The following is a 19361-nucleotide window of genomic DNA, read 5'->3' on the forward strand; positions in this document are numbered from 1 at the left end:
GACTGCCTTATCTTCAGGATTGGCTCACATCTTTAGAATGCACTATCTCCGGGATCGACTTGGCAATCTGGGTATTCTTTAGGCCGTCTTAGACTAATTACGGATTATTACTGCTCCGCACTTAGCTTTGCGCTAGTTTTTTGCATCTTTATTGTTCCAGGCTTCATTTCGATGGCTTTTTCATTGTCCTATTACGTGCACTAAAAGGCCTCAAATCATCTAATTTGCAAAACGAAAGTGGCCACATACCCAATCCCATGAACCCCATATCCTCGATCTGAAGTTGGCAAAGAAGATAATAATAAAAAAAATGGGTACAATTGTAAGCTCACTCCTATAATTTCGATTAAATGGCTCGGCTCTAAAAATTATGTTGCTCATTGGACTACAAGACTCTTCGTAGAAGATTTGCGAATGACAAAGCAAATACAAGGCTCAAGGCCTTCATCTCAGGAGCACATGTGTGGAGTAGAAACGTGTGCCTTCAGTATGCAGCTGCATTAAAGTCGTCTCCATCATTTCCGAGTTTAATGTAGGATGTTTTCCGCAGCAAGTCAGCACATGCTTTTGCACTTCATGTGACAATGCATTGATTGTCCTGTTTATATCATCATAATCATCAGCCGGGTTACCCCCACTGCAGGGCAAAGGCCTCTCCCATACTTCTCCAACTAGCCCGGTCACGTACTAATTGTAGCCATGTTGTCCCTGGAAGTTTCTTAATCTCATCCGCCCACCTAACTTTCTGCCGCCCCCTGCTATGCTTCCTTTCCCTTGGAATCCAGTCCTTAACCCTTAATGACCATCGATTATCTTCCCTCCTCATTACATGTCCTGCCCATGCCCATTTCTTTTTCTTGATTTCAACTAAGACGTCATTAACTTGCGTTTGTTCCCTCGCCCAATCTGCTCTTTTCTTATCCATTAACGTTACACCCATCATTCTTCTTTCCATAGCTCGTAGCGTCATCCTCAATTTGAGTAGAACCCTTTTCATAAGCCTCCAGGTTTCTGCCCCGTACGTGAGTACTGGTAAGACACAGCTGTTATACACTTTTCTCTTGAGGGATAATGGCAACCTGCTGTTCATGATCTGAGAATGCCTGCCAAAGGCACCCCAGCCCATTCTTATTCTTCTGATTACAGTGGAATCTCGTTGATACGATTCTCACGGGCACCGAAAATAAAAACGTATTATCCAAAAATCGTATTATCCAAAACGGACTCCAAAAGATCGCGAATAATACATACTTGGCACAGAACTTGCTTTTATTAAAGCACTTTAAAATAATCCGTCACTTTGCGCTGCACTTTTTGCTTTTCGAGGTCCTGCAGCAAGCTTTTCTGGAACTCGTAAAAACGAGTAGCAGTTTCCTCGCTGAGCTCCGCAGACGCGACAAAGCCACGAAGCCCGTCCAAAGCTTCGAGAGCACCGTCAGTATTTAATGGCCGACGATCGCTGCTGCAATCTCCGGCGTCTTGGTTGTCATCGTCGTCGCTCTCCTCTTCAGCGGTAACATCTGCAATGATGTCTTGGACGGTGCGCAATTCACATGTCGCCAGTTGGTCGTCCGCCGATACAAACTCTTCCGGAGACGCGTCGACATTGAGGTCACCCCAGTCCGGGATGTCAATCTCTGCGCCGTCATCTCCATTTTCCTCAGTATCGCCAGGTGCACAAAAAAAGCCACACTTCTTGAAGCAGTTGGCGATGGTGTCAGGTTTGACGCGATCCCATGACATCGCCAGAAAATGGATGGCATCAAGAAGATCCACCTTCAAGCTGGCATCTTTCCGGTCAATCTTGGCCAAAAAGCGTCTGATCAACAAGCTCCTAAAGTGAAATTTCATGTTTCTAATGATTCCTGCATCTAGGGGCTGCAAGTGGCTGGTGCAGTTGGGCGGCAGGAAAATTACTTTTACGTTTTGCAGCCACGAAGTATCGACAGGGTGCGCGGCACAATTGTCGAGAACCAGAAGAATTCTACGGTTCGCGGCACGCATCCGGGCATCCAGAAATGTGAGGAACTCTGTGAAAAGGGCTCCGGTCATCCATGCCTTCTTATTCGCTTTATAAATGACAGGAAGGCGTGGGTTACGCGAAAAGCAGCGTGGCTTCCAGTATTTGCCAATGACAGTAGGCTTGAGCTTCTCGGTTCCATCAGCGTTGCAGCACAACAATACGGTGACTCTTTCTTTGCTTTTTTTTCCGCCTTGACACATCTCACCTTTTATGCTGAGACTTTTCTCGGGCTGAAGATTGATGAACAACCCAGCTTCATCTGCGTTGAACACGTCCCTTGGCTGGTACTGAGCAATCACCGCCGGCAGAGTCGAAAGCCAGTTGGAGACCTGATCTTGGTCGGTAGACTTCCCTTCGCCGGAAACGGTTTTATACGACAGGCCATGCCGTGTTTTAAAACGATGGAGCCACCCGCCCGAAGCTTTAAAATCTTCGATGCCCAACGAGAGTGCTATCTCATCAGCTCTCTCGCGAACAACTGTCCCGTCCACGTTCACGCCCGCCGCCCTTACTTCCCTGAACCATGCCAGAAGAACCTCTTCCATCTTGCCATGCTGGGCGCCCCTTGTTTGCTTCACGCCGGCGCCGAAGACTTGAATGTTCTTCTGAATTTCTTCTCGCTTGCCGACGATCGTGTTCAGCGTGGAGACAGGCAAACAAAGTTCGCGTGCCAGGTCGACACGTTTCTTCTGCGGATTTTCGTCGACTTTTGCTAGGACGTCGAGTTTTTCTTTCAGCGATAACGCTTTATGCTTTCTAGACATGGTGAAGCGCACGGGTGAAACGCGGCACCAAAACAGAAGAAACGATAAGGGCGAAGTGCAAGCTGAACGCTCGAAACACCAAAATGGCAACGAGAAATGGCAAGCACAAAGCCAACAAAGCCTACAGCATCGTCAATGCATGCGCCAATCACTGCTTCTTGGTCACGTGATTTTACCGTGAGTACTATGTCTTAGGATAGATGGCGCTAAAAACCTTCGGTGCGTTTGGTGTGCGAGCTTGCGAAAATTGCTCCCAGAGGCCGCCACACTGCTGCAGGCGCTGTGCAGAAGCACGGCCGGACTCTAGCCGAGCCGAGCCAGGCCAAGCCTCGAGCATACAAAGCGCGCGTCGCCGCGTCTTTAGTCCGCCGTGCCTGTCGTTTCGCTCGATGTTAATTTCAGTAGCTCTGCCCACCCGCTTGAAAGGACTGGCTCTGATGTTATCATCATATAGAAGACGTTTCCGGGATCGTATTATCCAAACCGACGTGGAAATACGATCGTATTAGCCGTACAAAAATGCATTTACCTCTATAGGGCATCGGCCGGGAATGAAAAAAAAAACGTATTATGCCGAAAAACGTATTTAGCCGAATCGTATCAACGAGATTTCACTGTATTTCAGTCTCATGATCCGGATCCGCGGTCACTACCTGTCCTAAGTAGATGTATTCCCTTACCACTTCGAGTGCCTCACTACGTATCGTAAACTGCTGTTCTCTTCTGAGACTGGTAAACAGTACTTTAGTTTTCTGCAGATTAATTTTTACACCCACCCTTCTGCTTTGCCTCTCCAGGTCAGTGAGCAATTGCAATTGGTCCCCTGAGTTATTAATATAGCAAGGCAATATCATCAGCAAATTGCAAGTTACTAAGGTATTCTCCATAAACTCTTATCCCCAATTCTTCCCAATCCAGGTCTCTGAATGTCTCCTGTAAACATGCTGTGAATAGCATTGGAGAGATTGTATCTCCCTGCCTGACGCCTCTCTTTATTGGGATTTTGTTACTTTCTTTATGGAGGACTACGGTGGCTGTGGAGCCGCTATAGATATCTTTCAGTAGTTTTACATATGGCTCATCTACACCCTGATTCCGTAATGCCTCCATGACTGCTGAGGTTTTGGCTGAATCAAACACTTTTTCGTAATCAATGAAAGCTATATATATAAGGGTTGGCTATATTCCGCACATTTCTCTATCACCTGATTGATAGTGTGAATATGGTCTATTGTTGAATAGCATATACGGAATCCTGCCTGGTCCTTTGGTTGACAGAATTCTAAGGTGTTCCTGATTCTATTTGTGATTACCTTAGTAAATACTTTGTAGGCAACAGACAGTAAGCTGCTCGGTCTACAATTTTTGAAGTCTTTGGCATCCGCTTTCTTATGGATTAGGATTATGTTAGCGTTCTTCCAAGATTCCGGTACGCTAGAGGTCATGAGGCATTGCGTATACAGGGTGGCCAATCTTTCTAGGACAGTGTTCCCACCATCCTCCAACAAATCTGCTGTTACCTGATCCTCCCCAGCTGCCTTCCCCCTTTGCATAGCTCCCAAGGTTTTCTTTACTTCTTCCGGCGTTACTTGTGGGATTTCAAAATCCTCTAGACTATTTTCTCTTCCATTATCGTCGTGGGTGCCACTGGTACTGTAAAAATCTCTATAGAACTCCTCAGCCACTTGAACTATCTCATCCATATTAGTAATGATATTGCCAGCTTTGTCTCTTAACGCATACATATGATTCTTGCCTATTCCTAGTCTCTTCTTCACTGCTTTTAGGCTTCCTCCGTTCCTGAGAGCATGTTCAATTCTTTCCATATTATACTTCCTTATGTCAGCTGTCTTACGCTTGTTGATTAACTTGGAAAGTTCTGCCAGTTCTATTCTAGCTGTAGTATTACAGGTTTTCATACATTGGCATTTTTTGATCAGATCTTTCGTCTTCTGCGATAGCTTACTGGTATCCTGTCTGAGTTACCGCCGACTTCTATTGCACACTCCTTAATGATGCCCATAAGACTGTCGTTGATACAGTCAAACCCACTTATAACAATACCGCTTTTAACAATATATCGGATATAGCAATGGACAGCCGCGTCACCGTCACCTTTGCAGTGTGTTCTATGGTAAAATAAACCGCGTATAACAATGCTATAATACTAGATTGTCGGTTATAACAATTAAATGTAGTCATTTGGAGCCAACCCTCACAGAAAAAAAAACGCGCAAACGCAGCGACCACGCCGGCCAAACTACTCCGGCAAAAGCGCGCGCGCGTATGCGGAGCCGCCCGCACTGGGGCGGCGAAAAGCTCACATGACGACGCATGCGAGGAGAATGGGGTGAGCAGGAGAAGCAGGAGAAAAGACGGACGCTTTCCTCTGGGCAGAGTAGGAGAGGGAAGGAAGGCATTTCTTTTGTTGCTTTTGTATCGGCGCGCGGGGAGCAGTCCATTCTGTGGGTGTGCCGCTCATTGAAAACGCGTCACGGCAGTTGAGTGTGGGCTGCCCCATCTTTCCCATTCTCCTTGGTTCCTGCTTCACCAGTTGCACGTGTTCCGAAGGCAGCGTACAGTGTCAAACCACGTGCGTTGCCAGCGAGGTTTTCGTCATCTACCATCACCGGCCTTGGTCCTACTGGTTCTGCAAGCCCATCGGATCCCCCCCAGAGTTCAACGATGGAGGATTCTCCTTCAGGAAGCGCGGCCAGCGTGGCTCAACTGGATCGACTGCCGCAGAAGAGAAAGCGAGCGGCAGTATCTTTGGAAATGAACGAAGTGAAACATTTTGAGAGAGCACAGAGGTGGTGAAAAAGTGTGCAACTTAGTACGCAAGTACGGCCTGTCACAGCCGACAATTTCAACCATTGTCCGCAATGCGCTCAAGATGACTGAAAACGAATGTGCTAGCCATGCTATGGAGGACGGCCGGAAAAGGATTCGGCATGGTGCCTACAAAGACGTGGAGGAGGCACTGTATCAGTGGTTCCTTAGCGCACGTGCTATGAATTTGCAAATTAGTGGCCCGATTTTGGCAGAGAAGGCGAAGCACTTTGCGTATCTCCTTCAAAATACCGATTTCCAGCCTGGTGGTGGCTGGATTCAGCGGTTCAAGGAGAGGCACGGAATCGTCTACAAGGCAGTCGTGGGCGAGGCAGGGTCGCTCGATGTCGACGCTAGACTGCAGTGGTTAGATGAAACACTGGCGTACATCCGCGAAGCATATGCGGACCGGGACTTGTACAATGGTGATGAGACCGGGCTATTCTTCCAAATGCTTCCATCGAAGACACATGCACTCAAAGGCGATCCCTGTAAGGGCGGCAAGCAGAGCAAATTACGGGTGACCGTTTTCCTTTGCGCGAATATGGACAGCAGCGACAAGTGTCCCGCCTTTGTAATTGGAAAATCTATGAATCCCCGCTGTTTCCGTGGTGCTGCGTGGATGACGTGTGAACTTTTCCGCGAGTGGCTGAGCGAGTTCGATCAGCGGATGCAGCACGAAGGCAGGAAGGTGGCGTTGGTCCTTGATAACTGTACTGCACACCAGACTGCCCAGAAGCTGTCGCATGTGAAAATTCTTTTCTGCCGCCGAACACGACTGCAGGCTTGCAGCCCATGGACGCAGGCGTGATTGCATGCTTCAAGGCATTATATCACCGACGTGTGTTGAGCAGGCTTGCTCTTAACCTGGGCATTGCTGTGCCTGAATGCCGACCCGCTCCAGATTTCGCTTCTGATGGCTGTCCAATTCATTTTTGGGGCATGGGCAGAAGTCAGCTCCTCCACCGTCATGAATTGCTTCCGAAAAGCGGACTTTGCCGGGGATATCAGTGATGCGGAGTATTGCGAAGCTACTGCCAATGGAGCCATTACAGAACTTTGGTCTACGGTGCGTGTTGATGACGGCCACGCGGAGGGGCTTCAAGAATTCTTGCACGCAGACGATGCAGTCGCGACAAACGAAGAATTGACTGACGAGGCGATCGTTGCAGCAGTCACCGGCGCGGAAGACTATGACAGCAGTGACGACGAAGATGAACCGGAACCTGTACAAGTTGTGTCTCAACAGGAGGCCTCAAGAATGATCGATTCCCTTCGGGACTTCATTTTTGCAAAAAACCTTTCGCTCGGACATGTTCAACATTTGGATGCCCTCCAGAAAGACATCGGCAAGATTGCCGCGAAGCAGTCGAAACTCGCCGATTACGGGTTTGTTTCAGCAAAGAAGTGACAGTGCAAGCTATTTTGCCCTCATTCAATGCTCTTAGGTATTCATGTTTTCTTAGTTTTTTTTTGGGGGGGGGGCGCTAAAGGATTTTCAAGCTGAGAGGCAGCCGCGGCAACCTTCTCGTATTTTTTACAAGGCCCCTTTCGGGACCACCAAAACGATGCCTCGGCGGAGCTGGCATGTCACTTGCCGTCTGTGACCCCCCTTTGAAGTTGTAAAGCATTTTTTCGTGCAACCCGTTTATAACAATTATCGGTTATAACAATGAAATTTTCATGGCACTTGAACATTGTTATAAGTGGACTCGACTGTAACACTAAGGTCCTCTTCCCGAGTTAAGGCCGAGTACCTGTTTCCAGAATTCCTCTAGTTTCCCTCTTACCGCTAACTCATTGATTGGCTTCTTGTGTACCAGTTTCTTCCGTTCCCTCCTCAAGTCTAGGCTAATTCGAGTTCTTACCATCCTATGGTCACTGCAGCACACCTTGCCGAGCATGTCCACGTCTTGTATGATGCCAGGGTTAGCGCGGAGTATGAAGTCTATTTCATTTCTAGTCTCGCCATTCGGGCTTCTCCACGTCCACTTCCGGCTATCCCGCTTGCGGAAGAAGGTATTCATTATCCGCATATTATTCTGTTCTGCAAACTCTACTAATAACTCTCCCCTGCTACTCCTAGAGCCTATGCCATATTCCCCCCACTGACTTGTCCCCAGCCTGCTTGTTGCCTACCGTGGCATTGAGGTTGCATATCAGTATGGTGTGTTTTGTTTTCACTTTACCCATCGCCGATTCCACGTCTTCATAGAAGCTTTCGACTTTGGTCATCATGACTGGATGTAGGGGCGTAGACCTCTACGACCTTCAATTTGTACCTCTTGTTTCACAACAGTGCACGTTAAAGAACCCCAGGTGGTCGAAATTTCCGGAGTCCTCCACTACGGCATGCCTCATAATCAAAAAGTGGTTTTGGCACGTAAAACCCCATAAATTAATTGATTAAAGAAATACAACTTTCTCTCATTTGGAAAAAACAAAAGATTTGCTCCCGATGCACTAAATTCGCGATGAATAAAGAAAGTCGCAGTTTTGCCCTAAAGGTGAAGCATCGATTACGGCAGCAAATTAGTAGACAGCTATACAAAAACTTAGGATAGTAGTTTTATTGGCTGTATAAACTTTTAAACATTCGCTCACTAACTAAATTAACAAGCATGATGTCACATGCGCACAAGCAAATGTGACCATGTCACACTCTGTGACCGTGGAAACTCTTTAAACGCTGGAGTGAGGAAGTGCAATAGCAGGAGGGAGGGAATTGACCTTTCTGTGGCCTCTCGCTTCGATGCGAACTAGGCGATGGGAACACTGCGCAGTGTGCCTAGATGCATAGACTCTTGTCTCCGCCGCAGATTGCTTTCAAGATAGGGGCCGCGTGGCCACGCCGTCTGTAGCAGCTGCCGGTGTAGAACGCCTCTCCTGTTTGTGCCAGTCTTGCACGCAATTTCGGGAACTCCGAGCGCCTGTGATGTGGCCTGATTTCCGTCCGTCTCCGCACACGTGATTGCTTTCCTTTTAATTGCGGCATCGTGATGAATTCGGCATGTCCTTGCAGTCGGCACTTCCATGCTGATAGAGCAAACGCAGAAAATGGGAAGGCGGACGGTGTACTGACCTAAGCCAAAGGAAGCATTGCCTAAACACACGTACTACAGCACATGGAGAAAGCTACGGCAGCTAGGCTCGAAGTGCGTACGAGGCGGCCATTTTGAAATGACAATGGCGATATGGTAATGCAGATTTAGCGTTGTACTCGATTGTAACGCACACGCAATTTTTAGACCCGTTTTACTGAAAGAAAAGAGTGCGTTAATTTGAGTAAATGCGGTACTTTTTCCTTTGGAGAGGCTTGGTAAGCCCGAAAAGGTACAAGAACAAAAGATGTGTTTCAGCGCTGCCTCCGTGTTCCCGCATGAGCTTGCACTGGTGGCATGGATTTAGACTGTATCTGGTTGGGTCTATACATCTGGTTGGGTCTAGGTTGCAGCGGTGGCGTAGAGGTAGAACACCCGCCTCGCGTGCAAGAGGTCCGTGGTTCGAATCCCGGTGCCGGCAATTTTCCACCGGATTAAAAAAAAAAAAACAATCCGCGTGTTGATAAAATTGCACAAACAGGCCTGGAGTGTGGCCTCATCCCGGTGACCAGAACCGGTAACGCACTCCCTCACCAGAGCAGGATTGGCCACCCTGGTGCAGTACTTGGCCACAACCTCCTATGAACACAACAATCAAACCCCGGCCCTCAGTCCCCAGCAGCTGCGAAGCAACTGACCACGACGGCGGTCAGACCTGCGACGCAGCAGAGGGTGCTAAGAATCACTGGCTCCGGACAGGCCGCCATTGGAATATGAACCTGGCAACGTTTAACGCTAGAATGTTATCTAGTGAGGCGAGTCTAGCAGTGCTATTGCGGGAATTAGAGAGCACTAAATGGGATATAATAGGGCTCAGTGAAGTTAGGAGGCCAAAAGAAGCATATACAGTGCTAAATAGCGGGCACGTCCTGTGCTACCGGGGCTTAGCGGATAGAAGAGAACTAGGAGTCGGATTCCTGGTTAATAAGAATATAGCTGGTAACATACAGGAATTCTATAGCATTAACGAGAGGGTGGCAGGTCTTGTTGTGAAACTTAATAAGAGGTACAAAATGAAGATTGTACAGATCTACGCCCCTACATCCAGTCATGATGACCAGGAAGTCGAAAGCTTCTATGAAGACGTGGAATCGGCGGTGGGTAGAGTGAAAACTAAATACACTATACTAATGGGCGACTTTAATGCCAAGGTAGGCAAGAAGCAGGCTGGAGACAAGGCAGTGGGGGAATATGGCATAGGCACTAGGAATAGCAGGGGAGAGTTATTAGTAGAGTTTGCAGAACAGAATAGTATGAGGATAATGAATACCTTCTTCCGCAAGCGGGATAGCCGAAAGTGGACGTGGAGGAGCCCGAACGGCGAGACTAGAAATGAAATAGACTTCATACTCTGCGCTAACCCTGGCATCATACAAGATGTGGACGTGCTCGGCAAGGTGCGCGGCAGTGACCACAGGATGGTAAGAACTCGAATTAGCCTAGACCTGAGGAGGGAACGGAAGAAACTGGTACATAAGAAGCCGATCAATGAGTTAGCGGTAAGAGGGAAAATAGAGGAATTCCAGATCAAGCTACAGAACAGGTATTCAGCTTTAACTCAGGAAGAGGACCTTAGTGTTGAAGCAATGAACGACAATCTTGTGGGCATCATTAAGGAGTGTGCAATGGAAGTCGGTGGTAACTCCATTAGTCAGGATAACAGCAAACTATCCCAGGAGACGAAAGATCTGATCAAGAAACGGCAATGTATGAAAGCATCTAACCCTACAGCTAGAATAGAACTGGCAGAACTTTCGAAGTTAATCAACAAGCGTAAGACAGCTGACATACGGAAGTATAATATGGATAGAATTGAACATGCTCTCAGGAACGGAGGAAGCCTAAAAACAGTGAAGAAGAAACTAGGAATTGGCAAGAATCAGATGTATGCGTTAAGAGACAAAGCCGGCAATATCATTACTAATATGGATGAGATAGTTCAAGTGGCTGAGGAGTTCTATAGAGATTTATACAGTACCAGTGGCACCCACGACGATAATGGAAGAGAAAATAGTCTAGAGGAATTCGAAATCCCGAAGGTAACGCCGGAAGAAGTAAAGAAAGCCTTAGGAGATATGCAAAGGGGGAAGGCAGCTGGGGAGGATCAGGTAACAGCAGATTTGTTGAAGGATGGTGGACAGATTGTTCTAGAGAAACTGGCCACCCTGTATACGCAATGCCTCATGACCTCGAGCGTACCGGAATCTTGGAAGAACGCTAACATAATCCTAATCCATAAGAAAGGGGACGCCAAAGACTTGAAAAATTATAGACCGATCAGCTTACTGTCTGTTGCCTACAAAGTATTTACTAAGGTAATTGCAAATAGAATCAGGAACACCTTAGAATTCTGTCAACCAAAGGACCAGGCAGGATTCCGTAAAGGCTACTCAACAATAGACCATATTCACACTATCAGTCAAGTGATAGAGAAATGTGCAGAATATAAGCAACCGTTATATATAGCTTTCATTGATTACGAGAAAGCGTTTGATTCAGTCGAAACCTCAGCAGTCATGGAGGCATTACGGAATCAGGGTGTAGATGAGCCATATGTAAAAATACTGGAAGATATATATAGCGGCTCCACAGCCACCGTAGTCCTCCATAAAGCAAGCAACAAAATCCCAATAAAGAAAGGCGTCAGGCAGGGAGATACGATATCTCCAATGCTATTCACAGCGTGTTTACAGGAGGTATTCAGAGACCTGGATTGGGAAGAATCGGGGATAAAAGTTAATGGAGAATACCTTAGTAACTTGCGATTCGCTGATGATATTGCCTTGCTTAGTAACTCAGGGGACCAATTGCAATGCATGCTCACTGACCTGGAGAGGCAAAGCAGAAGAGTGGGTCTAAAAATTAATATGCAGAAAACTAAAGTAATGCTTAACAGTCTCGGGAGAGAACAGCAATTTACAATAGGCAGCGAGGCACTGGAAGTCGTAAGGGAATACATCTACTTAGGGCAGGTAGTGACGGCGGATCCGGATCATGAGACGAAAATAATCAGAAGAATAAGAATGGGCTGGAGTGCGTTTGGCAGGCATTCCCAAATCATGAACAGCAGGTTGCCGTTATCCCTCAAGAGAAAAGTATATAATAGCTGTGTCTTACGAGTGCTCACCTACGGGGCAGAAACCTGGAGGCTTACGAAAAGGGTTCTGCTCAAATTGAGGACGACACAACGAGCTATGGAAAGAATGATAGGTGTAACGTTAAGGGATAAGAAAAGAGCAGATTGGGTGAGGGAACAAACGCGAGTTAATGACATCTTAGTTGAAATCAAGAAAAATAAATGGGCATGGGCAGGACATGTAATGAGGAGGGAAGATAACCGATGGTCATTAAGGGTTACGGACTGGATCCCAAGGGAACGGAAGCGTAGCAGGGGGCGGCAGAAAGTTAGGTGGGCGGATGAAATTAAGAAGTTTGCAGGGACGGCATGGCCACAATTAGTACATGACCGGGGTTGTTGGAGAAACATGGGAGAGGCCTTTGCCCTGCAGTGGGCGTAACCAGGCTGATGATGATGATGATGTTTCACAACAAGACCTGCCACCCTCTCGTTAATGCTATAGAATTCCTGTATGTTACCACCTATATCCTTATTAATCAGGAATCCGACTCCTAGTTCTCGTCTCTCCTCTAAGCCCAGTGGCACAGTATGTGCTCGCTTTTTAGCTCTGTATATGCTTCTTTTGTCCTTCTAACTTCACTGAGCCCTATTATATCCCATTTAATACCCTCTAATTCCTCCAATAGCACTGCTAGACTCGCCTCACTAGATAATGTTCTAGCGTTAAACGTTGCCAGGTTTAGATTCCAATGGCGGCCTGTCCGGAACCAGGGATTCTTAGCACCCTCTGCTGTGTCGCAGGTCTGACCGCCGCCGTGGTCAGTTGCTTCGCACTTGCTGGGGACTGAGGGCCGGGGTTTGATTGTTGTATTCATATAGGTGGTTGTGGCCAAGTACTGCACCAGGGTGGCCAATCCTGCTCTGGTGAGGGAGTGCGTTACCGTTTCTGGTCACTGGGGTCAGGCCGCACTCCAGGCTTTTTTGTTTATTGTTTGTATATCCAGGTTTATTGCATAGAGGATCCATATGTCGAACGAAACTGCTTCCAGTGAATTTGTGGGCTCTGCTGCAGGATCAGGCAAGTATTACATGCTGTAAATATTGTGCCTGATTAGCTATCACAGCGGTGATGGCAGAAAGTTGGCTCTGTTATCTGCTTCATTGTCATTCAAAAGCGGTGTGAAGCAAGTCGATACAGATTTGTGATTCAAATGGGCAGTGTTGGGCAACATCCATTTGCTTGTTCTTTGTTTTTTCCCCATAGTACCTTTAATTGTGAGTTCTTTTATGCAACCTACAAGCTCTGTAATCCAGGTTACTGTGACATGGTTGGTTGCCTCATGTGTGCTTAGCATGCTTACATGACCATTTATTCTCACCAGCTTTACGCCTGGCTCCTGCTCCCTGACTGCGTACAAGCTGACCCCAAGTGGCTACGAGTGGGGCCGCCAGAACACTGATCGAGGCAACAACCCAAAGGGCTACTTGCCATCACACTACGAACGAGTCCAGATGCTGCTTTCAGACCGCTTTCTTGGCTTTTTCATGGTGCCGGCACAGGGATCTTGGAATTACAACTTCATGGGTGCGTGTAATGTTTTTTTTTTAATGCATATTTAAGGGGCATCCTGCTTTTGCTCTTTCTACAACTCTGCTTTCTGGCAGAAGGTAAAAAAAAAAAAAACTTTTTTCTTTCGGATTTTGAAACTTCACAGCACAGAAATGAAAGCAGCTGAAGTACAATTTACTAAGCAACTGCGTTTGGCATGTACACAATTACGTAACAGTACAAACTCATTGATAGGCTTGAAAGCTGCGTTATCTTGGATAATGTATGCTGTGAACATGTACTGCTGGAAACTTGTGGTGCCTCATACTTGCCATCACTTTGCTTTCACATAATGCTGCAAAGTTATTAACAAACTACACATATGCATTACCATAGCATTCTGGAGCTGCAATGGCACCACTGGACCAGCACCCACCACATGCATAACTGGGCTGATGCACATTTAATGTCTTTCTTTCAATGCAGTTCAAGCTTTGTAATGGATAGACATTTGGCATTGTCATTGTAATGCAGGGACATTAGAGCCATGGCTGCTAGCGCAGTTGAATTGGCTCAGTCTGTTCCTCAAATGAAATGTAAAACAAGGGCCAATTATCGCAAGATATCATGTTTTACTATGTATGCAGCAACTTTTTAATTTGTAGTTAGACATGTTTGTTAGAGATGTTGCCTATTTTGTTGCAATTCCAGGTGTGCGGCATGACCCAAACATGAAGTATGAACTGCAGCTTGCCAATCCCAAGGAGTTCTATCATGAGATTCACAGGCCTTCACACTTCCTCAACTTCAGCAGCCTGGAGGAGCCAGACTCTATTGGCAATGATAGAGAGGACCTTTATGCATGATCCTTTTCATAGCATCAGTGTATGACCATCATTGAATGGCTCCATGAGCTGTCACCGCATAAACATTAAAGCCTTGATATTTTAAGTAGTGCTTGTGTTCATCTATAACACTGAGTGAAAAAAAAAGCTTCATTGTCCTAATTATGGGCATCCAGTGTTTCATACTGAGGTCACTAGAAAAAAATCTACCACTAGTGTCTGCATGCACCGCTAGTATACAATGGCACATAAAATTAGTATCAGTTACAATGATCATTTGATTCAAGACTATCAACTTGTGCATTAGAGCATCAGAAAAAAAAATTACATACCGTAGAACCTCATTCGTACATTTTCGGAAAAGACACAAAAAAATAGATGTATTGATTGGGAAAACGTATGATCCAAAGTGAATAACAAATTTGACACACTCAACCGTTGGCATCTAAGTAGTGAGAAGCGTTGCGTGAATCGTTGCAGCATGAAACGCTGACACATGCCGAACTGATGGGGCCCAGAATGCGCGATGTAATTATTGGGGCTTTGCCAAGCTTATGTTTGCGCTTCTCAAATTCGGCTGGGTCAGCAGCTCTTTCAGGCATTCCAGCAGGAAGTTCTGTTGGGCCCACTTAGCAAATGTCGTTACTGCACCAGATGTGCTTTGTCGTGTTTATATTGCATTAGTATTCAAAGACAGCAGTGGGAGACCGAAATGGAATAGAGCTGGTGGGCTATGCCAGAACAGGCTGCTGCCAATAGAGGTGCTTTGTCAGTTTCCTGTTGCGTAGTGTTTAAAAAGGCAACAAGAAACCGAAACAAATTCGAGCTGGTGGGCGGTGCTGGCATAGGATGCCGCCAGAGCAAAGCATGACGCTTGAATTGCGCCGCTTGCAGCAGAAAACACCAGAGCATTTGGGTTATCGCCTATGATTAAACGCTCGCAGCAGGCTGCTTTCAAAGGCACGATGCCACACACGCTGTGAAACAGATAGGGGAAGATGCTTATCGCATTAGGGTTGGTGGCGATTGCTGTGAATTCGACATGTAATGACCCGTGAGACTTGCTGGTACCGAAAAAGGAAACTGATTGCAATATCGGTGATTCTGAAAACCAGAAGTGCCGCCATCATGAAGGCTGGATCCAGTGGTCATGCTGATCAGCGGAAAAGGTGTAGGGACCCTTCGTACACCAATGTCAAAGAGGGGCTGTACAAGTGGTTCCCCACAATCTGTGCGTAGATTGTGAATATAAATGGGCCAGTATTGCCCCAAAGGCGAAGAAGTTCACTTTTAGTCTTGCACGGCAGAATTTCGAACCTGGAGGAATGGGGATCCAGTCGTCTAATGATCAACATGGTGTCATTAGAAGTGCAGGTAAAACAGCAGTGGCTGCTGATGAAGCTGCCCAATATGCCTAAGCACTAAGAAATCCACAACTTCTATGAAACTGCCCTTTTAAATGCCACCATCAAAGACTTATGCACTTAAAGGGGATCCATGGCCTGGCAAGAAACACTCCAAATTCAGGCTACGTGGCTGTGCATGAACATGGATGGGAGCCATCGCTCAAGCCTTTCATCATAGGACAAGCAAGCCAACATACCTAAAAATGAACACATCCTGGTGTGCTGTCACACTGTTAGGAAGGCTTGAATGACTTGTGGTCTGTTTGAGGAATGGCTGGTGGAGTTTAATGACATTGTTGAAGGCCGAGGGGGGAAACTGGTTTTGTTACTCCACTGCAGCACATACGGCGCTAACCCAAAGCTAACATCTGTTGAGCTGATGTTGCCACCCAGCAACCATTGAACATCGGCATAATAGCCAACTTCATTGTGTTGGCGGCGCTTGCTGGAGTGGCTGCTCCTAATGATCTGCTGCATGGCTCCTGGCACGTTGAGGCAGGCAGACTAGCAGAGCTCATCCTTTTGAACACTGCACATCATCTATAGCATACGGTACACAGTGAAGGAGTCCACCACGAACAACTGTTTCAGAAAGGCATGCTTTGTAAAGCCCAAGGACGAAACCAACATACGGAAGCCGCTGACCTTATCGAGCTCTGCAGGCACATCACTACTCACCATGAAAGAGATGGTGCTTCGATGGAGCAGTTTTTGAGCAACAGACAGGCTTCCTCATTCTGCAAAGAAAGCACTGGCGAGGCGATTGCTGAAAATGTGTTTTTGCCATAGAGCGAGGCATTGTGAGATGGTAGAGACAGCAGCAGCGACAGTGAAAAGATTGACAGTGGGCTATCTTTGAACCTGATATCATGCAAAGTGTGCTGTCGTCAATCGATACGCTCATTCATTTTGTGCACTGTAAAGAATGGTCCTTAGTTTACACGCAACAGCTAGACTTCATGCATACCGCAGGTGTGAAACTGAAACTGTCGCAAGAACAGTTTTTTTTAGCATGCCTAATGCTTGACTTGCTCTTGAGAGCTATCAAATGCGCATATTATTTTTCACAGCATATCTCTGCAATGCCTATTCTTAGCGCAAGTGGCAAATTTGGGTCCAGAGTTAGGAAGGAATGTCCGACTTCTTTTTCAAGTGAAGCTTGTATTCCCTCGCAAGTAGTGTTGTAGTGGTCACACAAAAACCCAGTTGCTCCCAGAGCAGAGCAGCTGCGGGAAAGGGTGGTTTGATGCGTACAGCTGCACCGGTACCGGAGCGCGAGTCATTAGCAAGGATTCTGAAACCAATCGGAGCCATTTCACTTCCGCTGGGGACGGAAAGTGCAGGAAAGGGTTTCGCGCATGCTGCGCCGGCTTCATTTCCATTCAGTTCATTCTCAGAAAACGAATGGGGTGGCCATGCATGGTGTGTTCCCCTGGGGAACTGGCAGTGTTCAACAAGCGGCGGCGAGAACTCGCCCGTAAAAGGGCGCTCTGATCCAACCATTAAGGCCTAAATATAGTCCGACGTAGCGTGAATGCACGCACACATGACGTCACATTGACGAGAACAGAATGTATAGTTCAATCGATGGTTCGACACATTGGCCCTGCCAACGTAACCAGATGCGGCCAATGCACTCTGATGCGCCCGTCGTCGCCCACGCACCAATAACGTCGGACTATAAACACACTTTATAGTCCTAGCCCAGGCAATCCGGCAGCAACGAGAAGTACCCAAGATGAGGGAGCGGGAGGCTGAAGCAATCCGCCACTGTTACCTGTGGGTTATTTAACCGTGACAAAGGCCAGGCACATGCAGGACAAGCTTCGCTTATCCCCATTTTCCGGTAGTGGAAGGGTTCGTAATATTTTATGGCATTCCAGATTGTGAGGTTCTCACCTGTGCTCTTGGGACAAAGGAACAACAACACAGCAGTGCAAACAATCGCAAGGGCATTTATTGCACCTTTCATAGACCTGGTAGTCAAGTTCCTATCCACAAAACATGCAAATGGGCATGCAACAAATCACGGAAGTCCGACTCACCGCGACCGCATAGTGAGCGAATATGTTCACCCCATGCTGAACATAAATGCGTGGTCGTTCGCGCGTAGGGTCACGCAAACGGTGGCGCGTCTGAACAATCGTGTTCGTCCATTCCGAGGTAGGCGTTGCGAGAGGGTCTCGCAGAAGCATGGATCAACGCATGCGTAGAACGTCCACGTCGCTGGCCCACCCTGAGCCAAAGAGGAAGAGTCTTCTCCTTTTTGTGCCAAAGTAACCCCGCCGTTAGGTGGCGTTAGCAGAGCCACACTCGCGCCATCTCTCGTACTAACCTGCAAGCAAACCGACCGCTTCCATAAAGCCACGCAGTGAAGCCGGATGACAGGAGCGGGAAAACAACATATCAGAGGACGCATCAGAGTCGCTCATCCCCACAAGGAATAGCGATGATCGTTTATAATGATTAAATGTTGAAATTTATGAGAAAACAATTACTTTCTCATGAAGACAAGCCAATACATGAAATAACCACGGCCTTCTATATCAAAAAGCGTACCGATATGCATGTAGTGAGCCATATATATTACTGACAAATAATTTGCCTTTTTGAATGCCACATGATTTTTTTAGATCGTGTACAAGGTCTGTGTGCTTGTAGATATTTTTATATACCTTGTGGGGTTGCATGACTGTCACGCGTCCCCTGATATGTTGTTTTCCCGCATAGCTCCAGTCTCCTGTAATCCGGCTTCGCCGCGTGGCCTGGTGCTCCTGGGCAGTCGGTATAGTTGAAGCGCAGTACAAGAGATGGCGCGATTGTTGCGCTGCTAATGCCACTTAACGGCGGGGTTACTTGGGCGCGGAAAGGAGAAGGCTCTTCCTCTTTGACTCGGGCTCGGCAAGCGGCGCAGACTTTCTGTGCGTGCACCGATCCATGCTTCTGCGAGACGATCTCGTGAGGCCTCATTCGCGTGACCGTACGCGCGAACGACCAGGCGTTGGTGTTCAGCATGGGGCGAACATATTGTTACGTGTGGAAAGACAGATGAAAGAGGCTATACAGGCTATTTACACTGAAGCCAGGCCAACACTCGCTCGCGCCGAGGGCACAGACCCACTTCGTCGTCGTTCTCACGACGGCTCGTCCCTCGAGCATCGCTCGATGATATCGTAATAGTACACCCAGGTGGCAAAAGTGCCATCAGGTGCTGTTAAATATCCAAGGTGCATGGAGAATTGTAGTGTTTGAGTCAGGCGACGTGTACAATGTCACTGGTTGTCGCAGCGGAGGACGTAGTCGGTGTGGCTAAAACAACTTCGTAGGTGACATCGGTCACTTGGCGGAGCACGCGATATGGGCCTGTGTAGCAGGAAAGCAGTTTTTCACAGAGGCCAACTTTATGCGATGGTGACCAAAGCAACACGAGGGTGCCGGGCACAAAATGGACATCACGGTGACGGAAGTCCTAGCGTTGCTTTTGTTTGCCTTGAGTAAGTTGTAGACGAGCGCACGCAAGTTGACGAGCGTGGTCAGCATGGGGCGATAGCATCACGGGCATAAGCGCTAGTTGAAGCTGTGGTGGACGGAAGCACAGTGTCCAGTGGTAGCGTCGGTTCACGGCCATACAAGAGGTAAAAAGGCGAAAAGCCACCAGTTTCGAGACGGGAAGAGTTGTACGCAAAGGTAATGTCAGGTAGAGCTTGGTCCCAGTCACGGTGGTCGTCTGAAACGTATTTGGATAGCACGTTTGTAAGGGTGCGG

At 47.4% G+C, this 19361-nt stretch overlaps 1 protein-coding gene across 1 annotated transcript in view; it reads left to right on the top strand.

Annotated features, from left to right (window-relative positions):
* Prp8 (pre-mRNA processing factor 8) overlaps window positions 1-14296 on the top strand; it is a 376058-nt gene extending 361762 nt beyond the window's left edge. Inside the window, exons 35-36 of the mRNA XM_075684107.1 lie at window positions 13179-13381; window positions 14057-14296. Of these exons, the coding sequence (XP_075540222.1) occupies window positions 13179-13381; window positions 14057-14211 (358 nt within the window). The 3' untranslated portion in view covers window positions 14212-14296. The remainder of the gene's footprint in view (window positions 1-13178; window positions 13382-14056) is intronic.
* The last annotated feature ends 5065 nt before the right edge of the window (window positions 14297-19361 follow it).

This window comes from Dermacentor variabilis, chromosome 3 (genome assembly GCF_050947875.1).
Source record: "Dermacentor variabilis isolate Ectoservices chromosome 3, ASM5094787v1, whole genome shotgun sequence".
Lineage (NCBI taxonomy): Eukaryota > Metazoa > Arthropoda > Arachnida > Ixodida > Ixodidae > Dermacentor > Dermacentor variabilis.